Source organism: Crocuta crocuta, unplaced genomic scaffold (assembly GCF_008692635.1).
Source record: "Crocuta crocuta isolate KB4526 unplaced genomic scaffold, BGI_CrCroc_1.0 scaffold338, whole genome shotgun sequence".
Classification (NCBI taxonomy): Eukaryota; Metazoa; Chordata; class Mammalia; order Carnivora; family Hyaenidae; genus Crocuta; species Crocuta crocuta.
In genome coordinates, this window is record NW_027529183.1 from 272,614 (window position 1) to 285,963 (window position 13,350).

At 46.0% G+C, this 13,350-nt stretch overlaps 1 protein-coding gene across 1 annotated transcript in view; it reads right to left on the minus strand.

The window, feature by feature from the left end:
• Positions 1 to 3,525: 3,525 nt before the first annotated feature.
• The window catches only part of LYN (LYN proto-oncogene, Src family tyrosine kinase), an 89,350-nt gene continuing 79,525 nt past the window's right edge, over positions 3,526 to 13,350 (minus strand). The window contains exon 13 of the mRNA XM_077758271.1: positions 3,526 to 5,030. Coding sequence (XP_077614397.1) covers positions 4,828 to 5,030 — 203 coding nt within the window. The 3' untranslated portion in view covers positions 3,526 to 4,827. The remainder of the gene's footprint in view (positions 5,031 to 13,350) is intronic.

Consider the following 13,350-nt stretch of genomic DNA (forward strand, 5'->3'; position numbering starts at 1 on the left):
TTCAAAGAGACTCATAAATATTTTGCATCTTGCAACTCGGCTGCCTAAAAGAGGTTTGAGTAACCACACCCAGCCCCCTCCAATTTGAATCGGACACCCCACTGATACTGAAAGGTCTTGTGGACTTACACATTCTTCAAGATCTCTGGGCACAAGGCCATCCCCTATCGATAATTCCAAAGTCCAAGAAACTCTGAAAACCAAGCTGGTTTCTTGTTTTTGGGGTTTGTTTTTTTGTTTTTTTTTTTTTTAGAAATCATCTGAATGCAAAACTTGACCGGAAGCTATTTACAGCCTATATTCCTCTCACTTAGTATGAATTTAGGCATGTTTCTGCAGAAATGTTTTATTTGATTAAAGGTTTCGTCTCCAGTGCTCGTTGAAAGCTTACCGCTAAAGATTCAGTATGTTTATTGCAGCAACCTGTTACATCAAAAATAAATTTGAAATCAAAAGCACATCTGACCTTAAGGGTAGCAGATGAAGGATTAAGGATCTTTGTCCAAGCCCTACCTGCGTGTGATAAAATCAATTCACATATTGTTTTCCTGCTCTGTGACATGGTATCTACTTTGAATGCTCTAAATAAAGCCACCTTTGATTTGAGATGCTTTCTGCTAACATCAAACATTGGTCAGTCCCGATCATTTCTAACTAATCTTTCCAACGACCTGGAGACAGAGGCCACCAAGACTGCCCCTATTATTTCCACATGTAAGTGAAATACCTAAGATCACATGGTGGCCTCCTTGGGAACCCTGTGACATTTTTGGCACTCATTCCTACCTGAGGTATTTAGATTCAAAAGAACACAGGAAATTAAATCGGAAGAATTTCCTCCTATACATCTGTCAGATTAGAACTTTGTGGAATAAAATTGTATCAGTTTAATGCAACTTCATGTTATAAAATGAAGCCTAAATATTATTAAAGTATTTTATTCAAAAGTGTAGTCTCGGGGTGCCTGGCTGGCTCAGTCAGTGGATTCTGCAATCTTGATCTTGAAGTCATGAGTTTGAGCTCCATGTTGGGCATAGAGATTACTTACAAAAAAAAAAAAGGAAAAGTGTAGTCTCCATAAATTGTCTTTTTAAAGCTTTTATTATTGTCTTCTTAACATTTTTATTATTTTATTTTTTTTATTTTAGAGAGAGAGGGAATGCCAGCAAGAGAGAGGGGCAGGGGGAGAGAATCCTAAGCAGGCTCCATGCTCAGCACGGATCCCGATGTGAGGCTCAATCCCATGCTCCCAAGACCACGACTCCGAGACCATGACCTGAGCTGTGATGCCCAACCGACTGAGCCACCCAGGCGCCCCTAAACTGTCTTTATAAAAAGGTGTGAGTGGTAAGTTGAATTCTTGTTTGACTTCTCTTCCCAAGTTGAAATTACTTAGAAAGTTCCCCGCACACCTATGTGGACTCCAATGGAGCCATCTGTGATTGCTCTGTGCTCTTGGAATGCTCAAACGAGTCAAGGAGACTCTGCAGTAAAAGTCTCTCATTTAGCTCACAAGGAAACAACATGATGTGATGCCAGCCTATTTCTCCTGTGGCCTTAAATGTGTCTGAGTTTTCAGCCATTAAATAGTGATAGCAGGGGCCACACCTTCAAGGGTTGTGGTACGAGTTACCTGTAATTTTTGTAATGTGCCCAAGTGCGAAAGAGAGCACTGAGCCAATGGCGGGTGTATAGTTATCTTTGTATATTTATAACCACCATTTCCATCAGGAAGAATGGCAAGGCTCATCTACACTTAATCTGAGAACCCCAGGTAGTCAGAATGCAGGAGACAGAGAACTGGAATCTCCATTCCACTAGGCAGAAGCAGAAAACAAGGATTCTGGGAGGAAAGACGGGTGGTGTGATCTCATCTGAGAACACAAGGAACTAACAGGCTGTGGATGGAGGCAATAACATCCATAAAGGCTCAGCTATGGGATGAACATTTGCTTTAATTCAATCAAGTGTACCAGATGCTGGTGTTTCAGTACTGAGCGCCTTTCAGCAGCTGCTTCCCCGACATAGTTTGTTCGAGAAAAGGGAAAGATACAAGGAAAGCCATCAGCAGTGGGATAGATAGCTCAAGAGCACTGAAATGTAAATATAAACTCATTTCCAGGCAAAATTGGAAACAAGGCTATGTTTACACTTCAGTGTCCTTGAGCTATCTAACCCACTGCCTAAGTAAATAAATATGGTCCTTCCTTTTGTTGATGTCTTTTACACACTTGTGGGACAGGGATCGGGACAGGGATCAAGGCTTCTGCAGGATATTATCTTCCCTAGAAGATGGCCTGGGCAGTTTGCTTTTTCCAGTGCGATTCTGACAGAACCTGGAAGGTATTCCATCGAGTGTCCCTTCTACTAAGGACGCCCATGTCAAGCCTGCGAGTTCTACTTCAGTGAGCTTCAGGGTCCTAAGAAAGGAAAAAGGCACATTTTTCCTTTTCCTTCCTCCCGTACTCCTCCATCCTCCCTGCGGGCATCTGAAGGAAGAGCAGGCTGGCCTTCCTTTGAGCAATGAACTTTGTGATGAGGACCCAAGCAAGGGAGTGACTCTCAAGCCTGGGCTAACCATGTATCCACCGGGGAAGCCTTCCAAGTAGTGACTTACAGCCCTCCTGCGGCATAATGGCAAGATCTGAGGGGAGAGGGGTGGCCATACTGCTTTTCTAGTCCCCAGTAATGAGCTGGGATGTGATGACATAAGGCATTCTGCTCCCACCGGAGACCCTAAGATGATACCAACACCTGCCCAGCTCCTCGTCTTGTCTGCCAGCCATGACGAAGCTGGAAGCCTACTGACAAGGGAAGAGACTGAGCTTGCCGTCCACGGAGGGTGATGTGGCCCGAGCACATCCTTAAAGTGGGTGGCGAGGCCCCAGGTGATGGAGGAAAGGATCACATACTCAATTGGGAGGGAAAGGTTGACTGTACAATGGCAAAAGGAAACAGAACTGAGAGAAGACAAACAAGTTGAAGATAAATGTGCTAATTTTCTAGAGATTTCTTTTTGCTTTAGGGATTCTTTATACTTCTCCATAGAACATGCTGGGTCGTAGGTGTGGTCTGAAATGCAGCGTGAACAGGTGGGTGAGTCAGGTGATCGGCTGTGCAGACATCATATGGTGATAATATCGTCTCTTTGTGAATATGGCATTTGTGAGTCAAGAACTTTAGGATATTTTAAAAAGGACATTTAAACAAGGTTGCACAGGGAAGAAGAATATTTTATCCCTTCCCCTAGGTATGCAACACCTAGGCAACACACACAAAATGAAATTCTAATGGTGCCTACTAAGCCTATTTGAAAACAATCCTATCTGGTTCCCATAAAGGGATAGTCAGACAGTCAAGTTCTAGTTTTCCAATCCGGAAGCCCTCAAAGGAATGGAGGTAGAACTTGTACAAGTTTTTTAAACGATGTAACTGTATGGAATGGCCTGTCATTTCCCCCCAATCGGTACTCATTTCTATGCTGATGAAAGTTGGAAATGTTTGACACAAGGAAAAAGCTTGAGATGTTATTGGGCCAGGTGTATTCAAATAAAATCAAAAAACAGCAACATTAGATATATACAAAACAGCATAAGTGAAACACGATGTGATGTAGCATTTTCTATTCAAAGCTCACAGTAGAACAATTTAGTAAACAAAACCTCTCATCCTCCTTCCTGCAGGAGCTCATTGGAGCCTTGCAGTCACTTCTGTTGCTTTCATATCCTCGTATAAATAGTCTCACACACACCTTACACAATTTAGAAAAGATTGCTGAATCACAAAAGAGACCCAAATCTGGCAGTTTTTACTGTCTTGAGTACAACTAAAATTAACATTTCATCGTTAAAATAATGTTCAAATCATTGGAAGCAATAAAGAGAATACTTATGTCTTATAAGGCCTTATCAGGCTCTGCAGAGATTAGAATCTTATTGTTCTCCCAAAGTACATTGTCCAAAAAGTCTCTCAGATAGGAAATTGTGGGATTGAAGAGCTGGGCCGTTGAAAAATACTCCTTCTGAAGGTACAGCAGTTCCTTTGCTTCTTCTCTCTTTCCTGGGAGGTCTGGGCCAGCCCTGGCCGTCGGTGGGATCCACGTGGGGACACACGCGAGCTCTGCACGCTCACAAACCACACTTCTGAAGGAAACAGAGCAGAAGAACATGGCGGCTGGACACTTCTGTAGGGAGCAGAGCAGAAGAACATGGCGGCTCCTCTGCTTTGTGTCTGGGGGTTCCGAGCCGTCTCCATGGAAGGAAGATCTTCAACAGTCTCAGACGTCAGGGGCAGGGGAATCACTGCAATCTGGGAGAGACCATTTTAACCTGCTGACTGACTTCAGGTGCAACATGTAACAGATCAGATTAGTAATTTTTTTTTTTTTAACAGATAAGCCAAAGCATAGAGAAAAGGCAAACAAGGGTCATGATACGCGTCTGGTTACTTCGCTTTTTATAAACGAGTTTCGTTCTGCTACTGTTTTGAGAGTCGCTGCGAGGGCCTCTGAACCTGCAGATCACACATCGAGCTGTAAACAAGAGGCCAATGGCTTCTTCTCAGAAGGCCACATGCAGACGTCCGTCTAGCGAAGCAAGACTGCCGGCTGGGAGCGGGCCACGCGGCTACTGGTGGGCATCAGCCAACGAGAAAGGGAATACTTTCCCATGTCGAGAGGGTTCTTCCTGAGTAACTGGGCCTCGCTTCCAGGAAGCAGGGCCGCTCGATGATCCTAGCGTATGAAACACCGCGCAAACCAGTGGTGGTCCTGTTTTCTTTTTGAACGAGGCAGCCGTCCCAGTCGATGGCCACCAGACTCCCTGTGCATTAAGGCTGCTGCTGGTACTGCCCTTCGGTGGCGGTGTAGAAATCATCCAGGACGCTCTGCAAGTAATCAAACGTCGGCCTCTCCTCTGCCTTTTCTTTCCAGCACATTTTCATGATGTCGTAGAGCTCGTCTGGGCAGTTCTCCATGCGGGGCATCCTGTAGCCCTGCGACAGGGCGGTCATCACGTCGGCGTTCGTTCTCCCTGAAGCGAAAGAGATGCTCTGTTTAGAAACCTGACCGAGGGTCGAGCGCTGGAGGGGTCTTTCTGCTCCCTACATCCTACATCCGTTACTGAAGCAGGCTGCAGAAGCTGTGAGGGACCGAACTGTGTCCCCTCCTCCCAACCCCCCAAATAGATTCACAGGTTGACATCCTAACCCTCCGCCTCGGAAAGTGACCACATGTATATATAGTTTTGAAAGAGGTAATCAAGTTAAAATGAGGCCCTGAGGGTCTACTCTAACCCAATCTGACTGATGTTCCTTTCTTTTTTATTAAAAAAAAATTTTTTTTAATGTTTTTTATTTATTTCTGAGAGAGACAGAGACAGCATGAGCAGGGGAGGGTCAGAGAAAGGGAGACACAGAATCTGAAGCAGGCTCCAGGCTCTGAGCTGTCAGCACAGAGTCCGACGCGGGGCTTGAACCCATGAACCGTGAGATCATGACCTGAGCCGAAGTAGGACTTTTAACCAACTGAGCCACCCAGGCACCCCTGATGTTCCTTATACTGAGAGATTGGGACACTGGGGGATGCACAGGCACCGAGGAACTGCCGTGTGAAGACACCGCGAGAAGATGGCCATCTCCAGGCCAATGAGGAGCCTCGGGAAAAGCCAAACCTGCCAGCATCTTCCGGCTTCCAAAAGCATGAGAAAATCAATTTCTGTTGTTTGAGCTATTCAGTCTGTGGTATTTTGTTACGGCAGCCCTAGCAAATGGGTAGGGAGGCTAAGGAGGTTTCGGTAAGCGACAAAATAACATAAATTTTACTACAAAGAAGATCAAGACGACATTCGGTTTGCTGGAGTGAAAACAGGCAAACAAGAGAAGCAGAAGACAGGGCAAGGTCTTTGAGTGACAAAGGGATAATGGACTTGACTGACCTTAACTGATTTACTCAAACCCAATTCTAACCCTCAATCTCTTTTGTGGTATTTTTTCTGACTTCTACCTGTAATACACATGCCAAAAAAAAAAAAAAATCATCCTCATGTACATTATCTCATTCCAACATCTATATTTTTTAAAACCAGCTTTTCAACGTAAGTTTACTTAAGGAAGTCAACATCCTTAAAATCAGGGGGCGCCTGGGTGGCTTAGTCGGTTAAGCGTCCAACTTTCGCTTAGGTCATGGTCTCGCGGTTCGTGGGTTCGAGCCCCGCGTCGGGCTCTGTGCTGACTGCCAGCTCAGAGCCTACAGCCTGTTTCAGAGTCTGTGTCTCCCTCTCTCTGACCCTCCCCTGCTCACGCTGTCTCTCTCTCCTAGAAATAAATAAAAAATATTTTTAAAAAATCTTTAAAATCAGCTAGTCCAATGGACAATGTCCCAATCATTAAGTTGCCTCCTACAAAGTCTTCAGTACAGAGCTCACACTGACTCTACAATGTGCAGGGTCTTAACATCCAGTGAGGGGAAGGGGGGTGTTCGTTATTCCGACTGACTTCTGCAGAAGGACTGCCTTTAATGTCGTCAAATGTCAGTCGTTGATAATGAGAATAGCTTTAAAGAAAAAGAAAGAATATTTTCCTCCATGTTTGAAATGGGGCAGAGGCAGATGTGCGTTCAGCAGTACCTGTCCACATCTGGATGTTTTCCCTACTTTGTGGACACCTTAGCATGTAGGGAAAAAGCTACGTCAGGTGGAATGTTTCTATGTAGTATCTGATAACTGGCATATGAGGAATTCCATTCATCACGACCAATGCCTTTCCATAGCCACAGGTTTTACCAGTGCTGGTCACCGAGAAGATTCTAAAAGATAGCTAGAAGTGAAATGTCTTTGACCAGATGTGAAACAGAGCCTTCTTTTGAATTTCGTCTCTGATCAGTGGTTTTCAAATTGTGGGTCATTGCCCATTTGAGATCAACAAATTGATTTTTTTAGGGGGCTACTGGTATTTTTAAAAATAAATTATAACAGAATGAAAGAGAAAAGATCAGAATGCCCTTGCATGTAGTAAAAGCTAGTGCTATTCCGTGAAGCCTTTTGTTTTGCTGGTGGAGTAGAGTTTCTATTTATCTCTTACCGTGGGGGGGGCAGGATCAGTGACCTTTGAACTCCTCAGCTCTTAACTAACTTTTCTTTTTCTAAGGACACAGTGACCCGAGGCCCTGCGTGGATTTAAACCCTTGCAAGAAGACATGATTATTTCAGTTTTGGAAAAGTCCTTGTTTTTGCAATGGAAAGATCCAAGCGAACCTTATAATCTTTGGGACCTCCTGAAAGTTGTTTATTTACATGGTGAATTAATTTTGCTCAAGTCTTCTGAAACACTATCTTCAGGAATGTTCTAACGGAAAGACTTCAACTTATTCTCATTGCTTGAAGCCAAGGGACCGGTGTGCAACACTCTATTCGTCTGCGGTTCTAGTCTCCATAAATTACATGGCGTCAGCACTGCTCTGGCTCTTGCAACTGATTAAGCTCGCTTGGACAAATTTCAGTTGAAATCTCTGTGCTTGCTTCTCCTTGGGCACTGGGTGAGGCCCTGAGATCTTGGTAGAAGGATTACACCCAGGATGATAGAAAACAGCAGCTGGACCAGCAAACTTCTTAGGAGTATCTTTTTCATCCTTTTTTAAAAAAGTTTATTTATTTTGAGAATTTGAGAAAGCACAAATCAGTGAGGGGCAGAGAGAAAATCCCAGGCTCTGTACTGTCAGCACAGCACAGAGCCCGACGCAGGGCTCAAACCCACGATCCATGAGATCATGACCTGAGCCAAAGTCGGACCCTTAACCTACAGAGCCACCTGGGCGTCCCCTTTCTTCTGCTTTCTGCCTGGAGAAACCCTAGCTGAATAAAAAAAACGGTCAGAACGTGCCCCCAGAAGAGGTTTTCTAGCCCGGCCCCGACTTGGCTCACTGCAGATTTCTCTCTCCTCATTCTCATCTGTTTCCCTAACCCTGGAGAACTCTCCAGGATGCATACAGGCCAGATGTGCTCCATTCTGCCTGAGGGAATTTGACTTGATAATCGAATAAGAGAGAAATCGGAATGCACAAGTAAATCAACAAGCAAAATAAGGCTATTGAATGACAAGTCTTCTGAAAGAAGGAAAGAAAGGGGGGGGAGGGGAGGGAGACCTCAATCAGACCCTCAGGTTAAAACTGATACGTGGCCACTGCTCTGTCTCTAGGTTCAAGAGAGCGAACACCCATTGGCTGGTGATGGAAAAAGCAAGTAGTTTCGTACCCCATCCTCTATTCTCGCCACAAGCATTGACTGGGTGCTGCCTATGGGGAGTGAGCTGGCATGAAGGTCTGACAGGTGCAAAGCTGAGTAAGAGTCTTGCCCTCAAATGGCCAGGGGGAAGATGCCCCCCCCCCCGGGGGAGGAAGGTGGGAGGGAGCAGGAAGTGAAATCTGGAGTGGGTAGGAATTAGCAGACGTTAAACGTTGGTGAAGGAGCAGAGGAAGGAGAGAAACGCAGTGCCGTGGAGAACAGAAAAGGAACAGTCAGCGACTCTCGCCTCTGAATGGGAGTCCAGTGGCTTCAGACATCACAACGGACTTTAGCAACGAGGGGCCCTCGGTGTGTGGCAGCGCGGGAGCAGCAGCTGCCAGGGGCCAGTCTCCCACCCCGTGATACTTCCCAAAGGGCAACGGTTTTGTTTTCTTTTTCTTTCGGGCACCGCCTGTGCCCAAGGTGAGCATTTACAGCAGATGAATCCCCTGATTCCAACTCACATGCTGGACGTGGCTGCTAAGAAACAGCCAGGAAAGGGGCACCTGGGCGGCTCAGTCGGTTAAGCATCTGACTTCGGCTCAGGTCATGATCTTGTGGTCCGTGAGTTCGAGCCCTGTGTCGGACTCTGTGCTGACAGCTCAGAGCCTGGAGCCTGCTTCGATTCTGTGTCTCCCTCTCTCTCTGCCCCTCCCCTGCTCACGCTCTGTCTGTCTCTGTCTCTCAAAAATGAATAAACGTTAAAAAGAAAGAAAGAAACAGCCAGGAAAAACATGCTTCACAAAACTTTGTCAATTTCAAACCTCCCTTTTCTTTGTAAGAGCAAAGCAAAACACAACCCCGACCACAAAGAGCCCCTCTATTTTCTTTAGAAAATTCATATATAAATAGGATTACAGTTTGCTTTTAAGATAGTGAAGTAAGGATCTTTTGCCCCGCCCCTCCCCCTCCCCCCCTTTAATTTATCCTAAAACGCAAGGACAAGAAATAGAGACTTCAGCTCCGCATTTGGTGCATCCAGGAGCCTCCTGTGTCCCGGGGGCAGAAGCGCCCAAGCCAAGAGCAGGGACGTGGACAACACGCACTCAACGGACAGTTGAGGTTGGTGGCTGCAGACAGACTGTACTAGAACCCGCCTGGCAGGCGGCCCACGGTACCGCTGGAGAAACTGAGGGCGACACGCCCCACGCTCAGGAAGGCCAGCCCCGGTGGAGGAGGGGGTCAAGTGCGGGCAGAAGGAGCTAGAAGCAGGGCTGCAGATGGGAGAACAAGACCCTCTGACACACACCAGAGCTGAATGAACCCTGGAGACACAAGCCGGACGCAAGACAGCAAATACTGCATGATTGCATTTATAGGGGGTTCCTGGGATTGTCCAATTCGTAGGGATGGAAAGTAAAATAGAGGTTGCGGGGGCTGGAGGGCAGGCGACTTATTACAGCTTCAGTTTGGGATGATGAAAAAGTTGTGGAAATGAAGGGTAGCGGTGGCCACACAACAATGTGAGTGTGCTCACTGCTGCCGAACTGTACACTTGAACGTGGTTACCGTGGTAAATCTTACCCTGTGTCTATTTTGCTACAATGAAAAAATACAACCGCAAACAAGAAAAGACACTGAGTTCCGCCCTCACAACCCCTCTGGAATGCTGAGGGCCAGGCTGGTCCCCGACAGGCAGGACCTGGAAGTTTCTCTTCTTTTTTTTTTTTTTTTAAATTTTTTTTTATNCTAAGCCACCCAGGCACCCCTGGAAGATTCTCTTCTGAAGAAACTAAATGTTCCCAGGGAACAGGCCTGAAGATGCTGCCCCGGGAGGGTGCTCACAGGTAGGCCTGGACCACCACAGACCCTCGTTCCCATAGGACACCTCATCAAAGGAAGGGGGGGAAGAGAAAGCCTTCGAGCAGCACAGAAAGGCAGGATGACAGAAGTGAAGAAGAGACATGAGACTCAACCCACCGGTATGTGATCCAGAAAGAGAACAGAAAACGGGGCGGAGGACAGTTTCAAGGAAGACATATACGAAGATTTCCCAGAATTACAGCTACAAGTTTCCAAATAGAAAGGACAATTACCCAGCGTAACATAATAATGACCGATGAAATTGCAGGGATGTAGTAGAGAGATCCTGGGCTCTTCCGTTGAAAAAACAACGGGATCCAAGACCCAGGGTGGGATCAGAAGCCCATCTGCTTTGGCTGAGCCACGTAGGAGGTAGATTCAGGGAAGGAATTTGTTTCACATTCTAGGTGAAAGCTTTGCTATGCTAGTATTCACAACGTAAGCAAATTTGAGAACGATACTTACGTAGTGATTTAATTTCAATTAGGCCATGAGTCTCTCAAGAAAAAGTCCCATTTGGGAAAAGTCCTAAGTGTGAACCAGAAGCAGAATATCAACTCTGATGCCTGAAAATTTCATGACCGTGATAAGCTGTCTTTAGTCATTCAGTGCTCACTCATCCACGAGAGAACAAGAAGAGTCCTTGACAAAACCAGTTCCCACAGCTCTGAGTCTAGGGGGCTAAGCACTGTAAAGCACAACAGAAAACTGTTGAAATGGACTGACAGTAGTTGAAAACACAGCATTTGGGGGATTTGCCCCCAAATATGATTAATAGGTACAAAAGCCTTTTTCTAAAAAGCGTGTTAAGAAAAAGCCCTTTCCTGAATTATATCTGGTGGGCACACAAGTTCGTGGTTTTCGATGCGCCTCCTCAGTGTCTCTATTTCAACACAGACAACTGCAAACGGGAAATGACACTCCTACCATCCACCCCATATGTGGATGTGACGATTAGAATGTTGATAGGTGACTTTTACTGACAAGATTGTACCCTTTATTCTCTTATTCCCAGAAGTTTGTTCTATGTGGGTGACAGCAGTTTTATCAACACGTGTATTGGGTACACCTCTAATGTACCTGCATGGATATTTCTGGAATGTTCAGTTCACCAGATATTGATAATAATGGTTCCCATGGGGGTAAAGGGGGCCAGAAGGGTTGTATGGCCGGAGGTTAGGAATGAAAGGCACACCACTTCCACCATAGACTTCTTTGTGTGTCTTGAATTTAGAACCATATGACCACATCCTTACTTAATGATAAGTAAAATAGGGAAAAATGTTTACTTAAGAGAGAATAGTATGAGTATAGTACTTTGAATTCTGAGCAACAAATATTAGAATAACTAAAATTTGTGAAAGTAAAGATCTTTGAGGAGTATGAGGCCTGGGAGGCAATTTTTCATTAGAAGTCTTTTCATACTACCTGATTTTTTAGTGCACAGATATTTACTTGAGCAAGAATTGAGATATTTAATAAAGACATAATTTTTAAAAAATTAGAAACGTCAAGTTTATCAAGAAGAAAATTAATATGACCTATCATTTCACTGCCCAAGAATAGTAGCATTTTGGTATATTTCACTTCTTAGTCTTTTACTTAATTTTTTAAATTAATGTTTATTTTTGAGAGAGAGACAGAGCGTGAGCAGGGGAGGGGCAGAGAAAGACGGAGACACAGAATCCGAAGCAGGCTCCAGGCTCTGAGCTGTCGCACAGAGCCCAACTCGGGGCTCAAACCCACAAACTGCAAGATCATGACCTGAGCTGAAGTCAGACGCTTAACTGACTGGGCCACCCAGGCGTCCCCCCTTGTTTGTTTTTGTTGTTGTTGTTTTTACCATTTTTAATGATTTCCTTCCCCTAAATATTTTTACATCCTGGGCATCGAGCACAGTGAATGAGAACAAGGTATTTGGGGGGTACCCTGGCCTGGGGTTCAGAAGCAGCTCTACGAGAAGCCAGTGCTGCGGTGCGGCGCCAGCATCTCCTCTGGGCCTCACGGACTTCGTCCCTATGTCTCTGTGGAGCGTATCCTACGTATCTCATATCGTTTTATGAAGTTAGACGTTTATCTGATCAGATGTCAGATTATATGTGTAATCTACAGTCTCTCTCTATACATACAGATTATAGATACAGATACATAATGTCAGATATCAGGACCCATCCAGAAATATTTCCCTGGGGCGCCTGGGTGGCTCAGTTGGTTAAACCAATGGCTCTCGGTTTTGGCTCAGGTTGCAATCTTGCGGTTTCGTGAGTTCAAGCCCCATGTGGGGCTCTGCGCTGGCAGCACGGAGCCTGCTTGGGATCGTCTCTTCCCCCCTCTCTCTGCCCTCCCCATCACGCTGCCTCCATCTCTCAAAATAAATTTAAAAAATGTTTCCCCTATCTCACAGTAGTGTTTTCATTCGCTGGGCGTCTAGAGCAGGGTGGCAGTCGGAATACGAAATGTTGGCACGAGGATTTCGTGGGACTGCCAGCCCCGCCACCCGAGGCTCTCCCCTCCCTGGTCCCCTGGTCCCCGACACCTCTACAGCTCATGCGAAACAGCACTGAGGGTGACTCGGAGCGCCAAGGCCACGGTGCTACCCTGTCCACACGTTCTTCTCATCCACACGTGTCTATCTAGCTGCTGAACAGGTTAGGCACATCATTTATTCATTCATCCACCAAATACTCACTGGGACCCAAACCACGGGGCCTCAGGACGTCACACAGTGGCTGTTTCCCCTGTGGCCCCTCCTCAAATGTCTGAGTCCCTGTTGCCACCAGGGTCACAGCACACAGCCGCCCCCGCACCCCCACCCCCAGCCCCTTCGNACCTAAGCTGAACCCAAGAGCCAGACCCTTAAGGGACCGAGACACCCAGGCACCCTGGGATATTTTTTGAACGAGGGAATGATTTAAACATTAAAGGTTTAACTTTAAATTCATCATATCATCGATTCCATGAAAAGCCAAACAGTGACAGGAATGTGGAGGCTTTGGGAGAAATCCTTCTTCCTGCACATTCCGGCGCGGCACCGGGAAAAGGACGGGCTGGCCCAGTCTGGCTGCGAGGGCTTCAGGGGTTAGGAAGCTAGAGACACTGAATGGGTGCAAGTTACAGACGGGAAATTTCTTCCACTGAGAAGCAGAGGCGGTTCTTTCCTGAGATGGAGGCAGAGACTCCAAAGTACTTTACCCAATATAATCTCTGTTTCCAAACTATCCAAAAAGCACTGTAAATCCTCACTGTTTTGTCTGCTTCCTCCTCTGTCAGG